The sequence below is a fragment of the Giraffa tippelskirchi genome, chromosome 3, assembly GCF_054371585.1.
Source record: "Giraffa tippelskirchi isolate mGirTip1 chromosome 3, T2T-mGirTip1v1.2.pri, whole genome shotgun sequence".
Classification (NCBI taxonomy): Eukaryota; Metazoa; Chordata; class Mammalia; order Artiodactyla; family Giraffidae; genus Giraffa; species Giraffa tippelskirchi.
Genome location: NC_137277.1, coordinates 18,719,490 through 18,741,054, shown reverse-complemented (window position 1 = coordinate 18,741,054; position 21,565 = coordinate 18,719,490). Strand labels below are relative to the sequence as shown.

Genomic DNA, 21,565 nt, shown 5'->3' with positions numbered 1-21,565 from the left:
AAACATAGGAATTGGTGAGGAAGTCGCATGAAGTAAGCAGAACAGACCACACAGGACTAAGGGTATGCTGAGAAGTTAATGGGATTTAACCCTACAGGCTGTCAGTAGTCCTCAAGGGGAACTGTTTGACCAGACTTGACCAGACTTAAGCAGATGTTCTGGAGTGGGGAGTCTGAATAGCTTAAAAGTAGTAGGTTTTTGTCATAGCTTGAGATGTGTGGGGTGAAGGAGAGAGACAGCCTGAAGACATTGTTAACCAAGATGGGGAACTCTGGAAAGGCGATGTGAGGATACAGGAGAATGATGAGTTCAGTTTGAGATTCTTTGGGAGTTATACTGTGGGATTAGCTGGTGGAGACTCTCAGAAGGTGTTTGAATGAGTCTAGAGTCAAGTACTCTTGCCTGGAAAATCCCATGGACAGAGGAGCCTGGTAGGCTACAGTCCATGGGGTCGCTAAGAGTCGGACACGACTGAGCGACTTCACTTTCACTTTTCCCTTTCAGGCACTGGAGAAAGAAATGGCAACCCACTCCAGTATTCTTGCCTGGAGAATCCTAGGGATGGCGGAGCCTGGTGAACTGCCGTCTATGGGGTCGCACAGAGTCGGACACGACTGAAGCGACTTAGCATAGCATAGCATAGCATAGAGTCAAGTAGGAGGCCAGTACTTCAAGTGTCTTAGTGTGAATCAGAAATCCTCCACTCCGACAATGCTGATCTGCTTCTTGGTCTCAGAATGTGTCCAGTATACCCTGCCGTAAGGAATTTACATATGCCCAGGAAGCCTTCCTGTCTCCTCCCTGTTTACCTAAATCCTTCCTCACTTCTCCACCCAGGCCACCCTCACAACAAACTCCTTTAAAACTGGATTGTACTCTTCCTTTGGCACTTGGCCTGAGCGGCTCTGTGGTGGTGACCTCTTTGGGCACGTGCCCGGCCTCCACAGTTAGCACCAGTCAATAAACAGTAAGCACTACACTGGTCCAGGCTCTGGGTGAGGCCTTGGGGTTACAGCAGTGAGCCAGAGAGACACACAGACCTTGTCTTAGTGGAGCTTACCGCCCAGCAAAGCCTGATGTGGAAAAGAAGGTTGAATGTGGAGGCATTCAGGCAGCCAAAGAAACAAATGGGTAGAAATCTTTTGGTCAGGATGTCAGGGCAGGCTCCCTGGGGGAAGTGATCTTTCAAGTGGAGCCTTGAATTAACTAGAAAGAGAGGTTAAGAGGAGCATTCTAGGGAACAGTTATGTATATAGGCAGAATGTGTAGAGGCCTGAGAAGAGAGTGTGGTGTGTTTGAGTCTGCGATGGTTTGTGCAGTTGGAGTTGGGCAGAGAGAGGCTATGTATAATATATAATATTATATATATATGACATTATTATGGGCCATTCTTATTCCCTTGGCTGTGTTGCACAGCATGCGGGATCTTTTTTTTTTTTTAAGTATTTTGATTTATTTGCCTACACTAGGTCTTAGTTGTGGCATGTGGGACCTTTTAGTTGCAGCATTTGAAATCTTTGTTGCAGCATGTGGGATCTAGTTCGCTGATCAAGGATTGAACCAGGCCCCCTGTGTTGGAAGTCTTAACCACTAGACCTCTAGGAAAGTCCCTTAATGAATATTTCTTGATTGTCAAATGTATGCTATGTATGCTCAGTCGCTCAGTCGTGTCCCACTCTTTGTGACCCCACAGACTGTAGCCCGCCGTGGTCCTCTGTCCAGGCAAGAATACTGGAGTGGGTTGCCATTTCCTCCTCCAGGGGATCATCCTGACCCAAGGATCAAACCTGTATCTGCTGCATCTCTTGTATTGGCAGGTGGTTTTTTTTTTTGTTTTTTTTTTAACCACTGAGTCACCTGGGAATGGAGAAGGCAATGGCACCCACTCCAGTACTCTTGCCTGGAAAATCCCATGGACGGAGAAGCCTGGAAGGCTACAGTCCATGGGGTCGCTAAGAGTCGGACATGACTGAGCAACTTCACTTTCACTTTAATGCACTAGAGAAGGAAATGGCAACCCACTCCAGTGTTCTTGCCTAGAGAATCCCAGGGACGGGAGAGCCTGGTGGGCTGCCGTCTATGGGGTCACACAGAGTCGGACACGACTGAAGCGACTTAGCAGCAGCAGCAGCACCTGGGATAGGTGCTGGGATTACTATAATGAATGAACACATAAGTTGTCTCTACCAGCTAATCCCACCGTAACTCCAACATATCTCAATCTGAACATGTTTTTGGTCTGGGGAGATAGACAATGAACAGGTAAATGAATACAGAAACAAGGGGATGTAGGATAAGGCCTCTCTAGAGAGGTTGGTCAGGCAAGGCTTGTGAGGTGACATTTGAGCCTAAGTCTGAAGGATGAAAAAAAGCTATCTGTAGTGTTGGGGGAATGGCATTTTGGGCAGAGAGAACAAGTGCAAAGGTCCTGTGGTAGGTATGTTTGAGGAGCGAAAGATATATCCCTTGGTTGGATCCTTGTGAGTGATTAGGGAGAGTGGAGTGAGAGAAAGGAAAGGGAAAATAGAGGCCAGGCCTTGTAGGGTCATGGTAAGACAAGGCAGGTTGTAAGTGCAGAAGTTACCAGATTTGTTTTTAAATGATAGCTCTGGTTGCTGTGTGCGACTGTAGGGGGCAAGAGTGCAAGCAGGAAGATAAGTTTTAGGTTTTTGCAGAGGATGAGCAATGGTGATGGCCTTGAATAGGTTGGGGATGTAAACAGGTTGACAGATTTGATAGATACAAGAAGTGGAACCAACAGGTCTCGGTGAGCAAATTTCACCTCCCTTCACTGAGAGATGAAATAGGGAGAAGAGTTAAGGCTGATACTCTTGGTTTCTAGATTGAATGAGCAGATGTTTAGTGCTCATCTGGGGTCTTGAGGTACCTGTAAGATATCCCAGAGGATATCTGCCCTGCAAGATATCCCAGAGGATACACTGAAGTCTGTACTGGTCTGCAGCTTCCAAGAGACATCTCTGTAGAGGCCACTTTTTGGAATGGTTACTATGGGTGATAACTGGAAGTTCATAGAGTGACGTGAATACCTATGATAGAATGAGGAGGCGGAGCCAATGCCAGCAGAGTAGACCAAGAAGTCAAGAGACACAGAATTGTCCACTGGGTGTAATGATGAACATAGTCCCCTCAGGGAAATAGTGAATGGAAGGTGAGGAAATAGAAGACCATGAGGGGCAAGGAGCTTTTCAGAGTGAGAGAGGGGTGTGGGGTGAATGGAGAGGTCTTCAGTGGGCCTGGGTCTTTAGCCCTTGGTGGTTCTGGGAACCCAGCCAGTGCCTGTGGAGGGAAGGCTGTCTTCCTTAACCTCAGAGAGTGAGTCATCTTGGCCCAGCCCACTTCCCATCAGAGGTCTGGGTCATTTAGGAAAGTCTTTCCTCACCCTGGTGAGGCTGAGGGCTCAAGGTTACCCTAACTCCCAATGATAAGCCCATGCATGACCAGGGTGAACCCCTGAACCTAAAATGGAGGTTCATCATCTCCATTTTTCAAGGCAGTGCATGCTGGGAAAAAATTTGTTTTCCAAATTTCTCAGTCCTTAGTGGTCTGACCACCTAAGTTAACAAACTGAATTGAGAAAGTGCAAGAACAGTAGCACAACAATGTGAAAGTAGGTTGCTATGGAGCCTTCAGGAATGAGGAAGATGGTAAGAGGAGCTCTGAAAGAAAGAGGCAAGTAAGTTGCCTTCAAGGGTCTTACTACACTGAGCCTGTTGGGTCACCTCTGCCACCACTCCCAATTCACTGAGTCCAGTGATCAGACAGCAGTCAAATCTTTGTTTTTTTACTTTATTGTACAAAAAAAGGGAAAACAAAACTTCCACAGTTGGCCTTAAGCTTAGGCAGACACCTCTAAGCCATTCCCTCCCACCTCCCATGATACAAATTCAAGTTGTGGTTGTTGTTGAAACCTACAAAAACACTTCTTAAATATTAGAAAAAAACGGGGTGGGGGGGAAGAGCAGGGGTCCTCCCACCCCAGTCATCCCATCCCAGTGCCAAAATGCACTCAGAGTGACCTCTTACAGCACCCACAACCCCACCCCCACAGCCCTGTTTGTACTGTAAGAATTTTTCAATTTTTAAAACAGGAAAAAAAGTGCCCCATTCAAAGTTGTTTTTAAATGAAAAACACATTCCACTAAAACACAACAGCGCAGGGGCACACGAACAGGGAAATGGGGCTCTCTGCAGGCGCTCTTGGGAAGAAATAGAACCTATGAACCCCTGTACCTAATTCCAGGAGCAGGACAAAGAAAGGGGAGTGGGGAGTAGGGAGTGTCCCCTAGGTCCTCCCACCCCCAGCACCACATCTGAGGCAAGGCAGATTTATCTATCTGCCTTCCTCTGTGAGCAGGACCCACCTTTCCCACCACACCTCCTAGACAAGAGTTCTTCCTCTTGCCTTTCATTCAGAGGGGGAGAGTGGAAAAGCACAAACCCCCAATTAAATAGGTCACTGACATGATTGTTTAAAAAAAATTTGACCAAAAGCAACAACAAAAATTAAACCCAGAGAGACTAGGTGGCTTGGCTTTTTGAGAGTCTAGGAATAGGGGTTCCAAAATCTGGGGGATGGCTGGGAAGGGTTAGGACAGCTGTCAAAGCAGCTTTTGCAGACCTCTCTCTCAGCTGTGGGTTTGGGGAGATGGGGTGGGGAAGGGAGCTGACCTGAGAAATCAAAGGAAATGGGGGTGGGGTAGCTGGAGGATATGGGGGGGAGGCAGGAGGGGTATATAAGTTAAGAGCTTCCAACACATCTCTTGAAGCCCAGGTTCAGAGCCGATGGTGGCTGGGTGACCCCTCAGATGTGCTGGAGAGGCCTTTCCCGCCAAATCAAATATTTAAGGTTCACCTGGTCTGTCCCCCTCCCCACTGTCCTGATGGATACTGGAGACTAGCAGTAGCGCCAATGGCCCTGGCTGAGGGAAACCAGCAGAGGAAGCACCAGAGTGGCTTCAGTACACCCGAACTGAATCAGAGATCAGGCAAAGCAGAAGATACGGAGAAAAGGGCCACCCCAACCTATCCCCACCAGGGTCAGTGTCTCCACAGCCCTCACAACCCTTTTACCTTCTCTTACACGCACAAATACACGTGCCTTTGCACACATCCACAGGTGCACCCATGCTATGTACAGGCCACACGCATACACACATGCACGCACGCACACGCACACTTTTCCATACACGTCAAGACCGTTTTAAAAAAGCCCCAAACCTACCCTCTAAACCCTCCCTCTCCCAGAAATGACAACAGAGACGGCAGCCGAGATCGGTAGGAAACGTCTCGTTGACAGCTCAGAGCTTAAAAAAAAAATATATACACATATATAAAAAACACTTCTGCCCCCTCCCCCCCGCCCCCGTGAGTGGGTCCAGGCAGCTCCTTCCCGCAGGGGGCAGGGAAGAAGAGGGCCATTGGGCAAGGCCTATTTCTTCATAGGCGCCCGCCCTCCTCTCCCATGTTCCCTGCCTCCAGTTCCAATGTAGGGGTCCAGGCTGCAAGCCCCTCTGGAAAGAAAGGGGTCTTCCTCAAGCTTCCACCCTCCTTTGGGTCGGGCTGCAGGTGTAGGGGGCCTCACTGAACTCTTTGGGACCCCCGTCCCACTCCCAGGTCCATTGTCCATGCCGGAAACCGCAAGTGCAGAAGAGGGGGTGGGCTGGGCCAGTCCGGTGGTGGCTCAGTCTGATGGGTAAGCTCCCTGGAGGGCCCCCCAGGGCTGATGTCTCTGAGGCCGCAGAGTTCTGGCCTGGGCGCCTCCAGGGCCTACCCCCCACCGTGTTTTGTTTTGTTTTTAAAAAAAAAAGAAAGAAAGAAAGTGGGGGAGGCCAAGGGGCAGGGGACAGAACATGGGGGAGAAACAAAGGTGATCAGTCGGGGAGGGGAGCCCCAGGTGGGGCTGAGCCTCAGTTGGAGTCAGAGTCCGAGGAGTCCCCCGAGGAGGAGGAGCTGGAGCTGCTGCCCTCAGATTCGTTGTCCTCATCCTCATCATCATCCTCGTCGTCGTCCTCGTCCTCATCATCCTCCTCGTTCTGGGAGACAAGGAGAGTGCAGTCACCAGGGGGCCGTCCTGCCAGCCCCCCCCCCAACCATGCCCCATCCACCCCACCTCATCCCCATCCTCGCTCTCATCCTCGCTGCTGGACTCGGAGGAGTCCCCGCCATCCTCAGAGGAGTCCCCATTCTCATCGTCTTCCTCCTCATCATCCTCGTCGTCTTCATCCTCATCCTCTTCATCGTCATCCTCAGACTCCTGGGAGGGATGGAAGCACATCAGTGGTCCCTGCCATGCCACTCCAGGCACCTCGAACCCCCTCATGCCAGCCCCCCCTTCTGGGAGGGCTCCTTACCGACTTAGACTGCAGGGCAGTCCGGCTGGACTTGGGGTTCGGGCCTCGCAGCTTGGTCATGTTCTTACGTTTCTGTAGGAGGGGATGAGGACATGGGCAAAGGGAGTAGCCAGGAGTTCTGTACTGCTCCCCCAAGAAAGTGAAAGTCGTGTCCCACTCTTTGTGACCGCATGGACTCGGGCTCCTCTGTCCATGGGATTCTCCAGTCCAGAATAATGGAGTGGGTAGCCATTGCCTTCTCCAGGGGATCTTCCCAATCCAGGGATCAAACCCAGATCTCCCGAATTGCAGGTGGAGCACTGCAGGCAGATTCTTTACCATCTGAGCCACCAGGGAGCAACCCCTTAGTCCCCACCCCCACCACAAGTTCCCTCCTTATCCCAACAGCACCCTGCTCCCGGACTCACATTAGAGATGTATTCTTTATATGCTGCACGTTCCTGGGGAGACAGACTCTGGGGGAGACAGAGGAGGAGGTGAGGGCAGGAACATGACCCAAACTACTGCTGACTGAGCACACTGGTCAAGCACCAGGCAGTGGGCTCAGCTCTGACCATCATGCCACTTGTGCCCGTCCCAGTCTCCTTGGGTCTCTGCAGAGAACCCTAAGGACCTGAGAACACAGCTCAGTATTTCTGCTTAAGATGTTCCAAAGCCTTTTCTAAGCTACCCCGTCCTAAGATTATTTGCTTTCATGTCTGTCCTGTGCTCTACCCAAATAGAGGGTCCAGAGTCAGGGCCTTCCTCAACTCAGAGAAGCACCCCCGGATGACTGCCATAGCGTGGCTTAATCACTTCTCCCCTGAAGCCAAGCCCAGAGCCACTGCCAAGGCAATCTGGGGCTCACCAAATGTCTGGAACCCTTAAACCCTACTATTCCCCCTGGGTCCTTGGCCAACCCACCTGGGTGGCTGGGGAGGACATCGGTGACTCTCCCCACTTTACAGATCTGACTGCTCAGGCAAGGCACAGAAGGGGAGCTCAGAGGCTAGGGGCTGAGCCAGAGTCTTGGAGACATCCCCTGATCCCAGCTGGAGGGAGGAAAAGGCAGTCTGATTTAGATCTTCCTATTCCCTGGCTGTGTGACCTGGGGTTAAGTTACTTCACCTCTCTGAGCCTCAGTTTCCTTATCTCTGATAGTAACCATTACCCTGAAGGACTGCTGGGACGCTGAATGAAATCATGAATGCAGACCAGCCAGCATGATGCTTCCTAGTGTCCCCTGCCCTCTCACCTTGATCCAGAGGTCCAGGTTCACTTTGTACTGTTTCTGCTGTTCCTCGGCCTGCTTCTTGTAGTGCTCCTTCTGGCTCTGGGAGATGCGGTGCCAGCGGCTGCCAATCTCCACCATGCGCTCCTTCAGTGGCAGGTGGTTCAGTTGCCCGTTGGACAGCAGCTCCTGGGAGAACTTCTGATAACCGTTCCTGGGAGGTGTGGGTGTCACAGGGAGGTCAGGACATCAACCAAGCAGCCCCACCACCCTGACCCTCCCCACCCCCGAGGATGGACTCTAGCCCCCAGACTCACATGGGAGGTTTCTTGGGTTCTCCCTGGAATTTCATCTTCTTGGAAGAGTTTGCAGCAGCCGGGGGTGCCCGCCTCTCACTCAGCTCTCTCTATGAGGACACCCAGAAAGGTCACTTATCTTCTCTCCTGCCCCATACCAGCAGTCCCTAGCTGACTCTCCTTTTAAGTGCTAGGAAGGAGGAGAAACTGAGGCACAGCTAGGGAGCAACTTCCTAACAACTCACGCCTTCGTCGGGTAGGTCCTCCTGTCTGAAAGTGCTTTCATAATTGCACTCACATGATTGGTATCCTCACCCTCATTTTACTGATGCATGACTGAGGCTCAGAGAAGGAAGTTAAGAGACTTACTCAGGGTCACACAACCCAAGCCGGGACTTCTGGCTCCAAGTCCCATGCAGTAAGGAAAGCCGCCCACCCGAGAGGATGCTCCTGAGTTTTAAGTGGGAGGAGGTGGCCCCAGCTCCATCCTGCCCCACCGAGCTAACCAGAAGCCCCTTTCCCACCTCGTATCGCTTTTGGTCTTCAGCTGCCTTCTTAATCCACATCAGTTTCTCCTTCTTTTCCATGTTGTTCCAAGTCATCTCCATGGCTTTCAAGGCCTTCTCCCGGTCATTCTGGGGACAGAGAAGGGTGTCAGAAGTGGGAGGGGTCACCTGGGGCTGCCCACTGTGTGGGCAGTGGCAGAACCCCTTTCCGAAGAGATTAATGATAAAGCAACTACTTATCCAGAAAGAAAGAAAAGGAAAAAGGCCCCTTTCCCACTGCCTGCTACCTTGAAACGGGCCAGGTAGTCGCCGATGACACTCTGTTGCCAGATCTCCTCTGCTCTCTTGGGCGACTCCGGCAACTTGCCTGGCTTCCTCTCCGACTGGGCCTTCAGCGCCGCCTCCCGGGCCTTGTACTTGGCCTGCGGAGGGACAGCAGAGGCGTCAGCCTTCCGGCCACCCCCAGGGGGCGCGCACGGCCCGTCCTGCAATGGAAGGTTCTCCCCACCACCACCAAAGGCAAGGGTGGGGTGGGGTGGGGTGGGGTGGGGCGAGCGGAGGCGTGGGCTGGTGCAGATGTCTCCAGCCAGGGGCTCAAGCCGCCCAGCGGCCCTGCTCCCCAGGGAGCCCACAGCCCACAGCTGACAGCTTCCCGCCTTCCGGCTCGCTGGGTTCCCAGCCCCACCATCTGCGCTCAGGCCGCTGTGTGGCTCACACCTCACACACACACCCGGGGCAGGGTGAGGAAGTGCACCTAGCCCCTGGGGGGAGAGGCGTCCCAGACTCTGCCTGGCAGCCCCTTCAGGTCTGGCAAGCCTGACCTTTTTCTTCTCCGACAGGTCATTCCACATGCGGGCCAGCAGGCGGGTCAGCTCGCTCTCTGAGAGCTCGGGCCGCTCCTCCTGCAGCTGCCGCCGCTTCTCTTCCGAGAAGATGAACATGGCTGACACGGGCCTCTTGGGCTTCTCCGAGCCGCCCTTGTAGATGTGCAAAGAGGGCTGGGGTCCACGGGATGCTCATGGGGAGCCCCGCCTCTTCCCCTCCACCCCACCTGCTGCTTGGTCATGCCCCCTGCCCACCTTCCCCGCTTCCTGGGAGGGCTTCTTGGAGGCTGGGCTGGTGGCTTGCTTCTTGTTGATGTTCAACATCTTCTCTTCCCCTAGGACCCGCTGCTGCTCCTCTTCAGGCAGGCTCTGGTTGCAGAAAAAAGGGGGGCAGCACGGGGTTGAATGTGTAGTCCCCAGGCTGTGTTTGTGTTGTCCTAGGGGCCTTGCTCACCAACCACTCCCTGGACTCTCACTGCCCACTGCCCTCCCTGAAGGAACACTCACCTCTAGAAAACGGAGCAGGTCTACCTCATAATCCTTCTTTTTCTGGGAAAGGAAGGGGAATCATGGTCAGTCAAGGGGCAGCCTTGCTGGAGACCTCCTATGCTCCAGGGATAAACAGTAGCCTCTCAGCAAACCGTCCAGAGCCCAGCCAGGGCCCAGTCTCCCTCCACAGCTGGTAAGCACAAGGCCCAAGACCCTGCCTTAATCAGCACAGACACTAAACCGAGCACACCACCACGTGTAAAGCGAGGGCCCAGGGTCAGACTTCATGCTTCAAAACCCCAAGGTTCTCCGGGAGTCCTGCCACTCCAGGGCTGGCTCCTGCCCTGGCGCACCTGGTCGCACTTCTTGTGATAGGCGTCCTTCTCCTTCTGGGAGAGCAGCTTCCACTGCTGGCTGCATAGCACCATGCGCTCTGTGCTGGGCACGTCCTTCATGTTGGCCATCAGCTCTGCACAGTACAGCGAGTAGCTGTTCCTGTCACAACCGGCAGCAAGGGAAGAGCATGCCTGTGAGTGACTGGGGAGGCCCAGGGCAGTGGCCTCCTTACTTCCAGAGCCTGGGCCGAGGTCCTTCATCAGCCTGGCTCCCTAGCTGCCTGCCAGCTCACCCCCCAGCCCAACCCCAGGGCAGCGCTCACGGAGGTGGCTTGGTGGGTCGCCCATCAAACTTGTCCTTGAGCTGGCGTTCGGCCTTGGTGAGGGTGGACTTGGTGATGCCCTCCTCACTGATGTTGAGCTCGGGGTGCTTCTGGATATAGTCACGCATAATTTCCTGCAGAGTGAGGTGGGGGGGGATGGAGGGCAACGGGGTTTGGGGTTAGCCGGGGCCGGGGGGGTGGGGGAGAGCCGCTGGGGAAGGGAGGCAGGGAGCCAAGCTGGGGGGTGGCCGTGCATCTGCTGTCACACGAGACGTGGTGCCCTGCCCTGCCCTAGCCTGAGATCTCATGGGGGGGTGGGTGGGACGGGGAAGGTAGGGGCAGAGGTGAGGGGCCCAGAAGGCCCCTCCCTCAGTGACGGGAGGGGCAGTGACTGCCTCCCGCAGAGTGCGGAGGCCGCAGAGTCAGAGGGCAGAGGCTCGTGAAGAGCCGGATGGGGAGGAGCGCAGCGGAAGCCTAACCTCGTACTCCTTCCGCTGCTCCAGGGCCTTATGAATCCATTTCAGCCTCTTTTTGTCCGAGAGCTGAGACCACTGCTTCCCCAGGGAGTCCTTCACCTCCTTCGTAGTGGCCTGCAAACCAAAAGCCGTCAGACACACACAGGCAGCCAGGGGGAGGGGGGAGGGGGAGGGGAGGGGGGACACAGAGGCCCCCGCCCCCTCAGGCCACAGGAGGTCACGAGAGTGTCCCCCACAGGCCAGGAGGGGAAGGCAGAGAGACGGAGGGTCCCGCCTGGGTGCGAGGGGACAGGCTCACACACGCACACACACGCACTCACACGCCAGCTGGCCCAGGCCCTGTCCATGCAGCCCACCCCTGGGGAGGGGCCTCCTCTCCTGCTCCCCTGCACCGTGCCCGGCCGACCTGGCGCGGCTCCCCCCTTGCCACCACCGTGCGCCCTCCCCCCCACCCCTTGGCCGGACACTCACATCTGGCCGCACTTTGAGATACACCTTCTTCTCGTGAGTGTACCACAGCTGCTGGGGGGTTTTGGGCTTCTCAGGGATGTCCGACTTCTTGGCATTCTGGATTAGGTCTGGGTGATCCTCCCTAGCCAGGGCGCAGGGAGCGACAATCAGTGGTGGTGGTGGCGGTGGTGGGGTCCTGCCAGGGCAGACCCCGGCTAGCTGCCCCACTCGCTAAGGCTCCACAGCCCATCAGCTGGGGCCTAGTGGACCAGCGGTTAGCTGCCAGTCCCTGCCCCTGAGCCTGAACCACTACGGTCGACAGGTGACCCATCCATCTTCCATGCCTCATGGGCGGTGAGCGCCAGGCTCTGATCCCCTTCTCCTGCCACACCCAGCACCCTGTGGCCTCCTCTGGGCTCCACTGCCTTACCTGAATCGGGCGAGGTTTCGCTCGAACTCCTGTTTCTCCCTCTGGAAGTCCTGAATATATTTCATCTGGGGGGAGGAGGCGATGGGGTCATCCATGACCCAAGAGCTGAGCCACAAACCCCACCAAGTCCTCCTTGCTAGCTATTTTGCCTCCCTGTCGGTGATGTGTATGGAGAATGTCATGAGTGGGAGGGGGTGGTGGGAGATGGTGGCCTGCCTTCCAGTGGGTTGGGGGGGGGCTCTGTAGCCCAGACACTAGGAGCTACAGGGGTCTCCCAGAACACATCCCATCCCCTCCCTTTAAGAAAGGGAGAGTCCCAGGATGGGGGTGGAGGGGGAGTGAACACACGGCAAGCAGTGACAGCGCTGGGATTCCTCGAGATACTCCCCCTCTGCCTTTCCCCAACACCAAGGAAACCCCCAGTGAGGGAGTCAGGGGAGGGTGTAGGCCTTGTCTGTCGCTTGCTCCTTCTCTGTCTTTGGCAGCTAATACTAATGGGCCCTCAGGTGGCCCACAGGGCCAGGGGCAGGCTGAGTCCCATTTCTAAGGCACTGAGGAGACTTAACTGACCGCAGCCCAGAGTGAATTCTTGTCTCCTGAATCTGGATTTTTTTCTCCCCCATCTGCTACCTTTGGGTCCCTGGTTGTCCTTGGCAACCCTGACACCATGCCTGCCACAACCCTCAGTCATGACCACTTTCCCTGCCTCCAATCCCTTCTTCCAGGTTCTTGGCTCCCTGCGCCCTCCCTCCCCGAGCCTAGTCCTTCTCCTCTACAGCCTGGCTTCCCTTCCTTCTCTCACCCTGGTCCTCCCTTCCCACCATCCTATCTCCATCCCTGCATCCTTCCTGCCTCCCCGCACCCCTCCCTCTTGGACTTCTTTTCCAGCCTGTCTTTTTCCCTTCCTTGTCTACTTCCCCTCCTGGCCCCAGCTCAAAGTCGCTCTTTCCTTTCTCCCTCTTCTTCCCAGATTCACAACCAGAATAGCGCTGGAGGCGGCCAGGGACACATGCTGCTTGAGCCCAACCTCTGCCTCTCATCAGGTGCGAGAAGCGAGGCAGCTCTGCTTCCCTCTGAGGTTTCCACAAAAAAACCAAGAGCAGAGCCCTGCCTCCTTCGCCCCAGTCTCAGCTCTCCTCTCACAGAAACAGCAGCTTTCAGAGCCAGAAGGCACCACCCAGATCAGGCTCACCCTCCACACCTCAGATCAAGACCAGGCCCAGAGGATGGAAATGACTTACCGAAGGGTACACACATGGTGATGCAGTGGCAGTCAGGGGAACAGGCCCACTGTGTCCCCTAGGCCGGCACCCTGTCCACTGTACCTCAGAGTTTCCTCTGTTCCGCCCTGGTCCTGAGACCCCCTGCCTCTCCCTCTCACCCTGTGGGAACATCTGGGTGTTGTGTCTACAGTCAGCTCTGCAACGGCCCCATTGGAGGGGTCAAGAATAGCTCCAGCAATTCGTACTCCGGCTTGGTTCAGGCAGCAGCTGCAGACTGCTGGATCAACCCAGTCAAGCGAGCTCCTTTTTTTGGGTACAGGACCAGGCCATGTGAGCCCGAAGCCAGGGTGTGCAGATTGGGACAAGGGCTACTCCCAGGGCTGCTGCCCTCCTGAGAGCCGGCTGCCTACAACCGTCTCCTCTCCAGCAAGTGTGCCTTCTTGTCTCTTCTGCTGCCCCTTGCTACCATCTCGCCCTGGCTCCATCTCACCGCGCAGTGTCTCCTCTGTGCGTCTCTCTCTGCCCACCGCCTCTCACTCTTGTCCTACCTGCAGGCTCCTCCGATGCTGTGCTGCCTGTTTCTCCCAGGGACCACACGACCTCACTGTGCTGACCATGTCCACCCCTGCCTGGGAGGCTGGGGCAGCCTCTGCCCATGGGCTTGCCAATCTGGGACAGCACAGGGCCACAAAGGACAATGTGTGTAAGGGGGAGGAAGTCCATGTAACCTGGGGACGCGCCCGTTACCTGCCTAGAGAAGAGGGCTAGGCAGGGAGCCTGCACGCTAAGCCATGGTCCTGGGACACGACGCCCTCCTGCACCCCAGTTCCTCTGACTGCAAAATCCGGACCACTCAGTCTCCTGGAGTTACCTCTATGAGCATCAAATGAGACCATGTGGGAAAACATCAGAAGTGAACAGCTGTGCAGGCCTTACAGTGAGGACATGTGTGTGAAAGAATGTTACGGGTGTCTGTTTTGGTCATGGTTACATCTGTAGCAGTGCCCACACCTGAGGGTGTGTGGGCCCGTGAGGTGATGATCAGGTGGGCTCCCCGAGGCCCTACTCTACTCTGCTGACCCACCCACGCCCCTGACACCAGGTCCCTCGGTCTAAACCCTTGCTGCCCCCTCCCCCCGGACAGATAACCTACACCATACCAGCTTCTCCCCACCTCTTCCCTCCGCACCTTAGCCTCCCGCCCCCCACCTTCTTCTTCTCCGGCAGTTCCTTGTATTTCTTGGACAGAATCTTGGTCAGGTCCAGGTTACTCATCTCCGGGTGGAGTTTAGCATACTTGGCCCGCTTCTCCATGAAGAAGCGAAAATAAGGGGTCAGAGGCTTCTTTGGGAAGTCCGGGTGTTTCTGGAAGGAGGGACAAGGACATGGTCTAGGTGAGACACTGTTCTTTGGGCCTTGCTTCTCTGAACTCTCGTGCTTCTCCACCTGAAAACTCACCTTGAGTTTTTTGCCTTTGTAAGGATTTTTAACATGTTCCTGAGCATCAAGGATCAATTCTGTCAATGTACGGAACTTTCTCACCTGGAGGAAGAAAGGAGGTGAGGGTAAGGGGAAGCGCTGAAGAGGGGAATGCCACCCAGGAGCGTAGCCTCGTTTTCCAACAGGCCTTCTCTACTTTCCACTAGACTGAAGTTATCAAAGGAGAAGGGCTGGGGCCAAGAGCGACACAACTCAGGCTGTGCTGACACCCAGGCACTGGCCCGTGTTTACTGCAGAGGTCCGGGCAGTTGGTACACATCGTAGGACAGCAACAAGGCGACCACCTGACCTCGAGATGGTTGTCCACGTCAGCACCTCATTCAATTCCCAGAACAGTTCAGGTGACAGATGCTCTAAGACGGTAAGTATTCAAGGCCACATAGCTTAGAAAGTAGCAGAACTGAGAAGTCTTGGCCAGTGCTGTCAACCGTGCCAACTCCCGAAATGCACAAGGGCGACCACACGAGCACCTCGCCTGGTCTCTTTCCTTCCTGTTTATAGACTTCTGTTTCATCTCCCCCACCAAGAAGGTTGAAGCAAGGGTATATGGAGATGTGTGTTCGAATGTGTCGGGGAGGGAGGGGGAATCCATTACCTCGTTAGAAATCTCCACCCATTTCAGCTTGCACATGTCTCCAGAAAAGTCTTTAAATGCTACTTTTTCCCAGTCCATGTGTGACTCGGTGGTTTTGAACTTGGAGCTGTCATTGGATGGAATGTTGTTCTTCATGCATTCCAGCAAAGTCAGCATGTCTTCCTGGGACCAGCGGTCTGGGGAAGGGTAAAAGAAAGGCCATCATGCCTGGCTCATGCCAGCCCCCATCTGTTTCCCAGTCCTTAAGCACTCAATCCTTCCTTCCCAGAGCATCTCAGAGCCTTCAGATGGTTATCTCCCATCTGAAGGCACAGACAACACATGGCCTGGCCGTAAGGAAAAGCTGTGGCCATACAGATTAGAGCAGGGACTCCAGTCCAGACAACATCACACCTAGAAAACCAGACTTGGACTCAAGTCTGGCTTACTTCAAAGCTATTATCATTTCTAACGTGCCTGCCTGCCATGGGTTACAAGTTATCGTAGGGAAGGGGGGAGGGGAAGGAAGCCACAGTGATTTGGGACCCTGTTGGAGAACTGCTAGCTTACTGCAGAAGAAAGGGAAACAAGGAGGCCACACACCTAAATGTGAAGCTAAATTCAGTCCCATTTCTAGATGGCTACCCTAAATGTGCAGACTGAGGAAGGGGTGTGGGCCGTAAGGAGTACCCACGCCAGTGTTTTGCTCCAGCATAGCTGGAGACTAACATTAGAGATGTGAGTATTCCACCGTCCTACCCTCTCTCTCAAAAACGACCAAAGGAGACTTTGGGGCAAGTAAAACAATGGTAGAGCCATACACGGCAGCTATGAGGCAAAGCCGGCAGGTGGGCAAAGGGTGGGCCCTGCTCCAGGGAGGGACCCCCCCACCTCCTAGAATTCTGAGTGGTCTTCTTAGCCCAGCTCCCCATGCAAGCAAAATAAAAAAGGAGTCTGGACCAGCTATTTCCAGCCACTGAAAGGCAGCTCCATTGAGGACTCTCTGGAGGGGGCTACCCGGGAAGGTGAGCTGGGATGATAGCTATCCACAGCTAGGAGTCAAGAGGGCTCTTGACTTGCATTTACATCTGGTCACCTGGGTCAGGGTTTTTGCAGGAGGGTCACATGAACCCATAATCCTCTCTCCTCTCAGTGCCCCAAAGGCATTGCCATATGCTCAGATTCATCCTACCCACCCACCCCCGCCCCCGCCACCCTACAACTGGATCCCTACTGGATGGGGTAGAGTATAGTTAAGTATGTTTGAGATTTCCAGCCATCAAAACACCCTTTCTCTCCAATCTGCCTCACCAAAAACTGGCCTCTTAATAACAATTAAAAAAAAAAAACAACCACCAATCCCTCTCATCTCCCCCTTCCTCCCACATCCCTCGTCTCTCCTCCCATTCCAGGACACTGCTGAGGACACACTCGGGGTGCCTGGGAACCCCAGAAGGAAGACTTGAACAGGCCTACTCCTCCCTCTCTAACCTGGGGGGGAAATGGAGTGTGAAAAATACAGTTTGTAGGTTCAAAGCCAAATAATTTGGGTTTAGCCAAACACCCACTGTGAGGGGTGTTTGACACTCAAGCGGCTTCCTCCCATTTCAGTTCAGAGAATCCAGATGGGAGAAAACCTTCAGAAGGGGAGTGGGCCTGCAGACCTACGTGAGAATGGAGGGTTTAAGTTAAAGAGGGCTGAGGGTGGGGCTCCTACCTTGGCCTTTAGGGGCGGCCATTTCCAGGTCTGTGGGGCAGTCGGCTTCTCCGTTCATTCTCCAGCCGTCCAGCCACCTCCTCGGTCGTGCTGGCCAGGCAAGCCGGGCTCAAAGCCACCTCACCCTTTAGAAGAGACACCAGTCCCCACTCAGGCGGGCTGAGAGGTGGGGGACTGTCTATCACTCCCTCCCCGAAAGGGGAGGGCGACATAACCCCACACTCTCAGAGAGACCCAGCCAAGACTCCAGAAGACTTGATAAGTTGGTGGGGGTGAGAGTGTACTCCTCTACCTCCTAACCCCACCCCCAGCCCCTACAGCCCCTACAGCCTCTACAGCCCCGCTCCTGGGCGTGCGCCCTCCGCTGCCCACGCGAGACACTGCTCCGCGCTCCAGCGCGCAGCGAGCGCCCGCCCTCCGCCCTCCTTCCCCCACCCCGGCCAAAAAAAAAAAAAAAAACAAACTCCTCCTCTTATGTGCGCCCCGCCCCGGGGAGGCCCCAGGCTGGAGGGCGGGGGAGGAGGAAGGGCGGGTAAAGGGCGCGCGCGGCCGCGGAAGCGGGCACGCGCCGCAGTCTCCTCCTCCCGCTCCCCCCGGCCGGTTCCCCCCGCCTCCGCAACCCGGCGGGGACCCGGACGCAGCGCAGCCGCCGCCAGCCCCGGAGCGCAGCGGCCGCACCGCCCCCGGGGACCGGATCCGGATTCCCGCCGCCCTCCCCCTCGGGCTCCCGACGCCGTCCCCGCCCGCCTGGGCGGGCAAGCAGCCGGAGAGAAGCGGCCTGGCCTGCCCCCCGCCCCCGAGCCACCCACCCCGGCCAGAGACGCCGCCACCGCCCAGCCACCCCGACGCGCACGGAGGAGCCCGGCACAGAGGCGCGACCACGGCGGGAACCGCCGCCTCCTCCCCCGAGCCTGCGGCCCAGCCCCGCCGGCGCCCCCGCCCGGGCCTCCGGGGAGCCGAGCCAAGGAGAGGGCGGGAGGACGGCAGCCGGGAGGCGGGGGAGCAGCGCTCACCGGCCCCGCCGCCCCCTCCGGCGGCCGGCGAGAACTGCGCCTGCCGGCTCGGAGAAGCGCGGGCTCCTCCGCCCGCGGCCGGGGCTCGGCTTGGGCCTCGCTTCCTGCCCTCCCCTCCCCCGGCTCTCGGCGGCCTCTCCATTTGCCCTGGTCCTCTCTCGCCCAGTTTTCTGCCTGGAGGTCGCTCCGGGTCTCCTCCGGGCGTCCACCGCACCCACGCCTCGCTCCCCGCCGCCTGGCCCCGGCCCCGACCCGGCGCGCGTCCTCAGCCGCCTCGGTTACCCGGCGCAGCGCGGCCTCCGGGCTTCCCGCTCCGGCGGCTCCCTCCCCGGCTCTGAGCGGCGGCGCCCTCCCCCGCTCGGCCGGGCACAGCCGCAGCTCCCTCCCGCGGCGGCAGCGGCTCCTCCTCCGGGCGCGGCGGCGGCGGCGTTGGGGCGGCGGCTGCTGCTGTGGCGGCGGCGGCTGCGGCTGTGGCTGCTGCCTGCTGCTCCTCGCGGCGAAAAGCACAAAGCACAGCGCCCTCCGCCTGCAGGCAGCCCGCCCGCCGCCCGCCCGCCGGCCCCGGCCTCAGCTCGCACACCCCCCGCCGCCGCCGCAGCCTCCGCCGCCGGAGCGGGGAGGAGGAGGGAGAAGGGAGGAGGAGGAGCGGGAGGGGGGGCGGGAGAAGCGGGGCAGCGAGCGCGTCCTTCCCCGTAGAGCGCACACCGACCCCCGGGGAGCGAGCGCCAGCCCGCCCGCCTCGCCGGCTCCGCTCCCTCCCACAGCCTGCCCGGGCGGGCTCCGCGGGGGGCAGCTGGGAGGAGGGGCGGGAGCTGGGGGGACCCGGGCGGCCGAGGCGGAGGGAAGGAAGGAGGGGAGGGAGGTAGTGGTGGTGGTGGCGGCGGCGGCGGCGGGCTGCCGCCGCCGCCGGAGCGGGGGGGGGGGGTCGGCGCAGGGAGACACGCAGCCGCCCGGATGGCGGCGGGGCTCGGAGCCGAGGCGGGCGGGCGTCGAGAGCGACCTCGCCAGACCCGCGGGGGAACTAGCAGGCTCGGCCGGCGCGGGAGGGAGGGCGCGAGGCGCGACCGCAGAGAGGGTGCCCGGAGGGCCCCCCGGCAGCTGGAGAGGCTCCGGGGGTGTCTGCAGCCCGGCTCCAGAGCTCTCTCCCCCAGCTCAGATTCGGGCTTCCACTCCAGCCCTCACCCGCTCACTCGCTCGCCTCCTGGAGCGGGCGGTTCGCGCCCACCCTTATCCCCGGAGCGTAGCCACCGGCTTGGGGCGCACGCAAGCCAATCGCCGTGCCAGGCTTCGGAGCCTTTCTCGCTGCTAAGCAGCACACACACAAAACTTTAAAAAAAAAAAAAAGACAAAACCCTAAAAAATGTCCTCTTTGCAAATTAAAACAAACAAAAAAATCTCCCTTGCTCTTTAATTCCCGCAAACGGCGAGAGAGCGACGGGACCCGGCGGAGGAGCCTCTCTGGGAGCTGGTTCAATCCAGCCCGGCATGGCTCCCCAGGCCTGCCCGGGCGCATGGAGATCGGCGCCGCCGCCACTCGCTGCAACCCCTCTCCCCCGAAATCCGCGGCGCCGGGGCTCACTTACCGAGCGTGTGAATGGGAGCACGGGCCAAGGGCACCTTACGGGTGCGGCGGGCCGAAGAGCTGAGCCGCAGCTACGCCGCAGCCGACGCCGGGGCAGCAAGCCGCCAGACAAAGCCCGAGATGGCGAAGCGGAGCGACGGCTAATGGCGAGCCCCACGCGCCGCGCTCCGCCCGCCCCGCTCCGCCCGCCCGCCCGCCCGCCTCGGCGCAGCGCAGCGCCGCTCCGAGCGCTCGCCCGTCAGAGCCGCCTCGGCGCCGCCGCCTCCCGGGCCACCCCGGCCTCGCCTGGCCCCTCCGCCTCCTCCGGGCGACTCAGCCTCACCCCTTCCCTCCCACCGCGCTGGGGGCTGCACGAAAATAAAAAAAAGAAAAGGAAAAATGCTTTTCTTTTTTTTTCCCCTCCCTTTGGCAGGGCGGGCGTGTTGAGACTTTCGAGTCTTTTTGCCCCTAGCTCGCACTCACCTGCGGAGCCGCCGGGAGGGCTGGGGGTGGGGGCGCGCGGGGCTGGAGCCGGCGAGCGCGGGTTGAAAGCTAGCCAAGCTCTGCAGCGCCCGACCCGGGCGTATACGCCGCCGCCAGTCCCCGCAGAGAAATCGTCCTCCTACCCCCGCCTCCATCGCTCTGCGTTTCTCTTCCAATCAGCCGATCGCTTGGCGGCTCCTCCATTCTCCGGCCAAGCCTGCTGCCTAGAGCGAGCTCCACTCCTCCATCTGCTCGCCCGGCTCCTCGCTCCCCTGCCGGGGCCGGCGAGGCGACGTGGGGCCGGAGGGGGATTTGCGAGGGAACCTGCCGGCTTCCCGCTCCCATTGCTCCCTCCCCGCTGCCTCCTGCTTCTCTCCTGCGTCTTTCCAACTCTCCCCTGTCGCCACTGGTGTGTGTCTGAGTGTATGCGCGGGTTTCTTTCTTTTTTTTTTTTTTTATTGCTCTTTGCTTTTGCAACCCTGGAGCCAAAGCAGGATGGGGGGGAGAGAAAAAGGGGGGGAAGGGTGTTACCAAAAAAAAAAAAAAGCCAGCAAGAAAAGCTCTTAGGTTTGCAACACATTGGAAAACCGGGCGAGTGCCCCGCCTCGTCCGTTCTCGGTGCCCTGCGAGGGCCTTCCGGGTTTTAGAGCGAACCTCTCGCTATTCTCAATGCCCCTCACCTCCTCCGAGTTTAGGATCCGAGGAGTCCGAGCAAAGAGTTCTCCCCCTAGGCCATAGCAAGGGGTTGTCAGGGTGAGAGTTGGGGGCATTTCTCAAGAAGCAGCAACCGTCCGTCCCACCCCGGCTTCGGTAGCTGGGCCGCGGGAGTCTGGGTTGAGAGCAAAAATCCCGGTGGGTTTAGGCGAAGGGGATTCCGGGGCGAAGCGGAGCGCGAGACCGCGCTTCGCGCATCTCCCCTTCGGTATCTGCCTCCAGTCCCCAGCCTGCTCCCCCTTTAATTCCCCCCCCCCTCCTTTAATCTAATTTCTTCCAACTCCACCTTTGTTGTTAACCGGCGTCACGCCCGGGCCAGCCAATCCCCGGCACGCTATCAGCTTGTCAAAAAGGCTTGGCCAGCCCTGGGAAAGCAGGCCGCGAGCGCTGCCCCCCCTGCCCCTCCTCCCCCCGGCGGCGGCGGCGGCGGCGGGGAGCCGCGAGGGGAGCCTGGCACCCCGGCCTCGCCGCCAGAGCCGCAGCGGGTCAGCCTCCCCGTAGGCCTCCGCTCTCCACCATCCTGCGGGCCGGAGATCGAAAGGCCTAGGCGCGACCACCGTCTACCCTCCCGCTGCCGTCGGCTGCGGTTGTCTGTCTCTGCCTCTCCTCCACCGAGGAAGGTTTATCTGGACGCAGGAAGCCACAAGACAGTCTGAAGAATGCCTGCTTCCATCAGGCGAGCCTACGGTTTGGGCCGTCGCTCCGGGGCGGCGCCATCGCCCCCGGCTCCCAGGATGCCAGTCTACCATAGCGGCACTGCCAGCTGGGCCGCCGGCCCCTTTGGACTCTTCCCCTGTCACGCAGCCTTCTCCATCCTCACACCACGGCTTCGCAGCTGCTGTAATTCCTCTTGTCTCCTGGGAGAACTGAGAGTCCTTTCCCAGGACTTCCACAGCCCACATCTGCCACGTTTCACAAACCGGGAGGAAAATCTTGTCAAGATCTGGTGTGTCTGGATTTTTTAGTGGGTAGGAGGGGCCGATTTACCTTGATGCTAATGAAGCTTAAGCTTCAGGGCCCCTCATCGCAGGCCCTCTCTTTACTTTTGATTCATCAGTTGGTATTATTTT

At 57.7% G+C, this 21,565-nt stretch overlaps 1 protein-coding gene across 25 annotated transcripts; it reads right to left on the bottom strand.

The window, feature by feature from the left end:
* Window positions 1-5,292: 5,292 nt before the first annotated feature.
* Window positions 5,293-20,709, bottom strand: UBTF (upstream binding transcription factor). 25 transcript variants are annotated; one of them, XM_081577212.1, is made up of 22 exons: window positions 20,462-20,709; window positions 19,782-20,260; window positions 16,725-16,849; window positions 15,029-15,204; window positions 14,392-14,475; window positions 14,143-14,298; window positions 11,711-11,775; window positions 11,302-11,422; window positions 10,834-10,944; window positions 10,355-10,488; window positions 10,050-10,191; window positions 9,715-9,756; window positions 9,463-9,576; window positions 9,205-9,381; window positions 8,671-8,805; window positions 8,402-8,512; window positions 7,899-7,987; window positions 7,606-7,795; window positions 6,779-6,826; window positions 6,372-6,443; window positions 6,131-6,274; window positions 5,293-6,053 (listed from the first exon to the last, which is right to left on the bottom strand). In XM_081577212.1, the coding sequence occupies exons 3-22, from the start codon at window positions 16,780-16,782 to the stop codon at window positions 5,928-5,930; spliced, it is 2,295 nt and encodes a 764-aa protein (XP_081433338.1). In that variant the 5' UTR covers window positions 16,783-16,849; window positions 19,782-20,260; window positions 20,462-20,709; the 3' UTR covers window positions 5,293-5,927. The 25 variants fall into 25 exon arrangements, with proteins under 25 accessions (XP_081433338.1, XP_081433342.1, XP_081433352.1 ...); XM_081577216.1 differs by having other exon boundaries at window positions 9,205-9,360; XM_081577226.1 differs by lacking the exon at window positions 10,834-10,944 and having other exon boundaries at window positions 9,205-9,360.
* Window positions 20,710-21,565: the final 856 nt, after the last annotated feature.

Bases quoted from the DNA above. Each gene is read 5' to 3' on its own strand.
- UBTF (XM_081577212.1), bottom strand. From the start codon at position 16,782: ATGAACGGAGAAGCCGACTGCCCCACAGACCTGGAAATGGCCGCCCCT. The intron at 9,757-10,049 runs GTGCGCCAGGGC...TTCCTTTCCCAG, and splicing joins ATCACAAGAAGTGCGACCAG to AAAAAGAAGGATTATGAGGT. The intron at 7,796-7,898 runs GTGAGTCTGGGG...CACACCTCCCAG, and splicing joins GAACCCAAGAAACCTCCCAT to GAACGGTTATCAGAAGTTCT.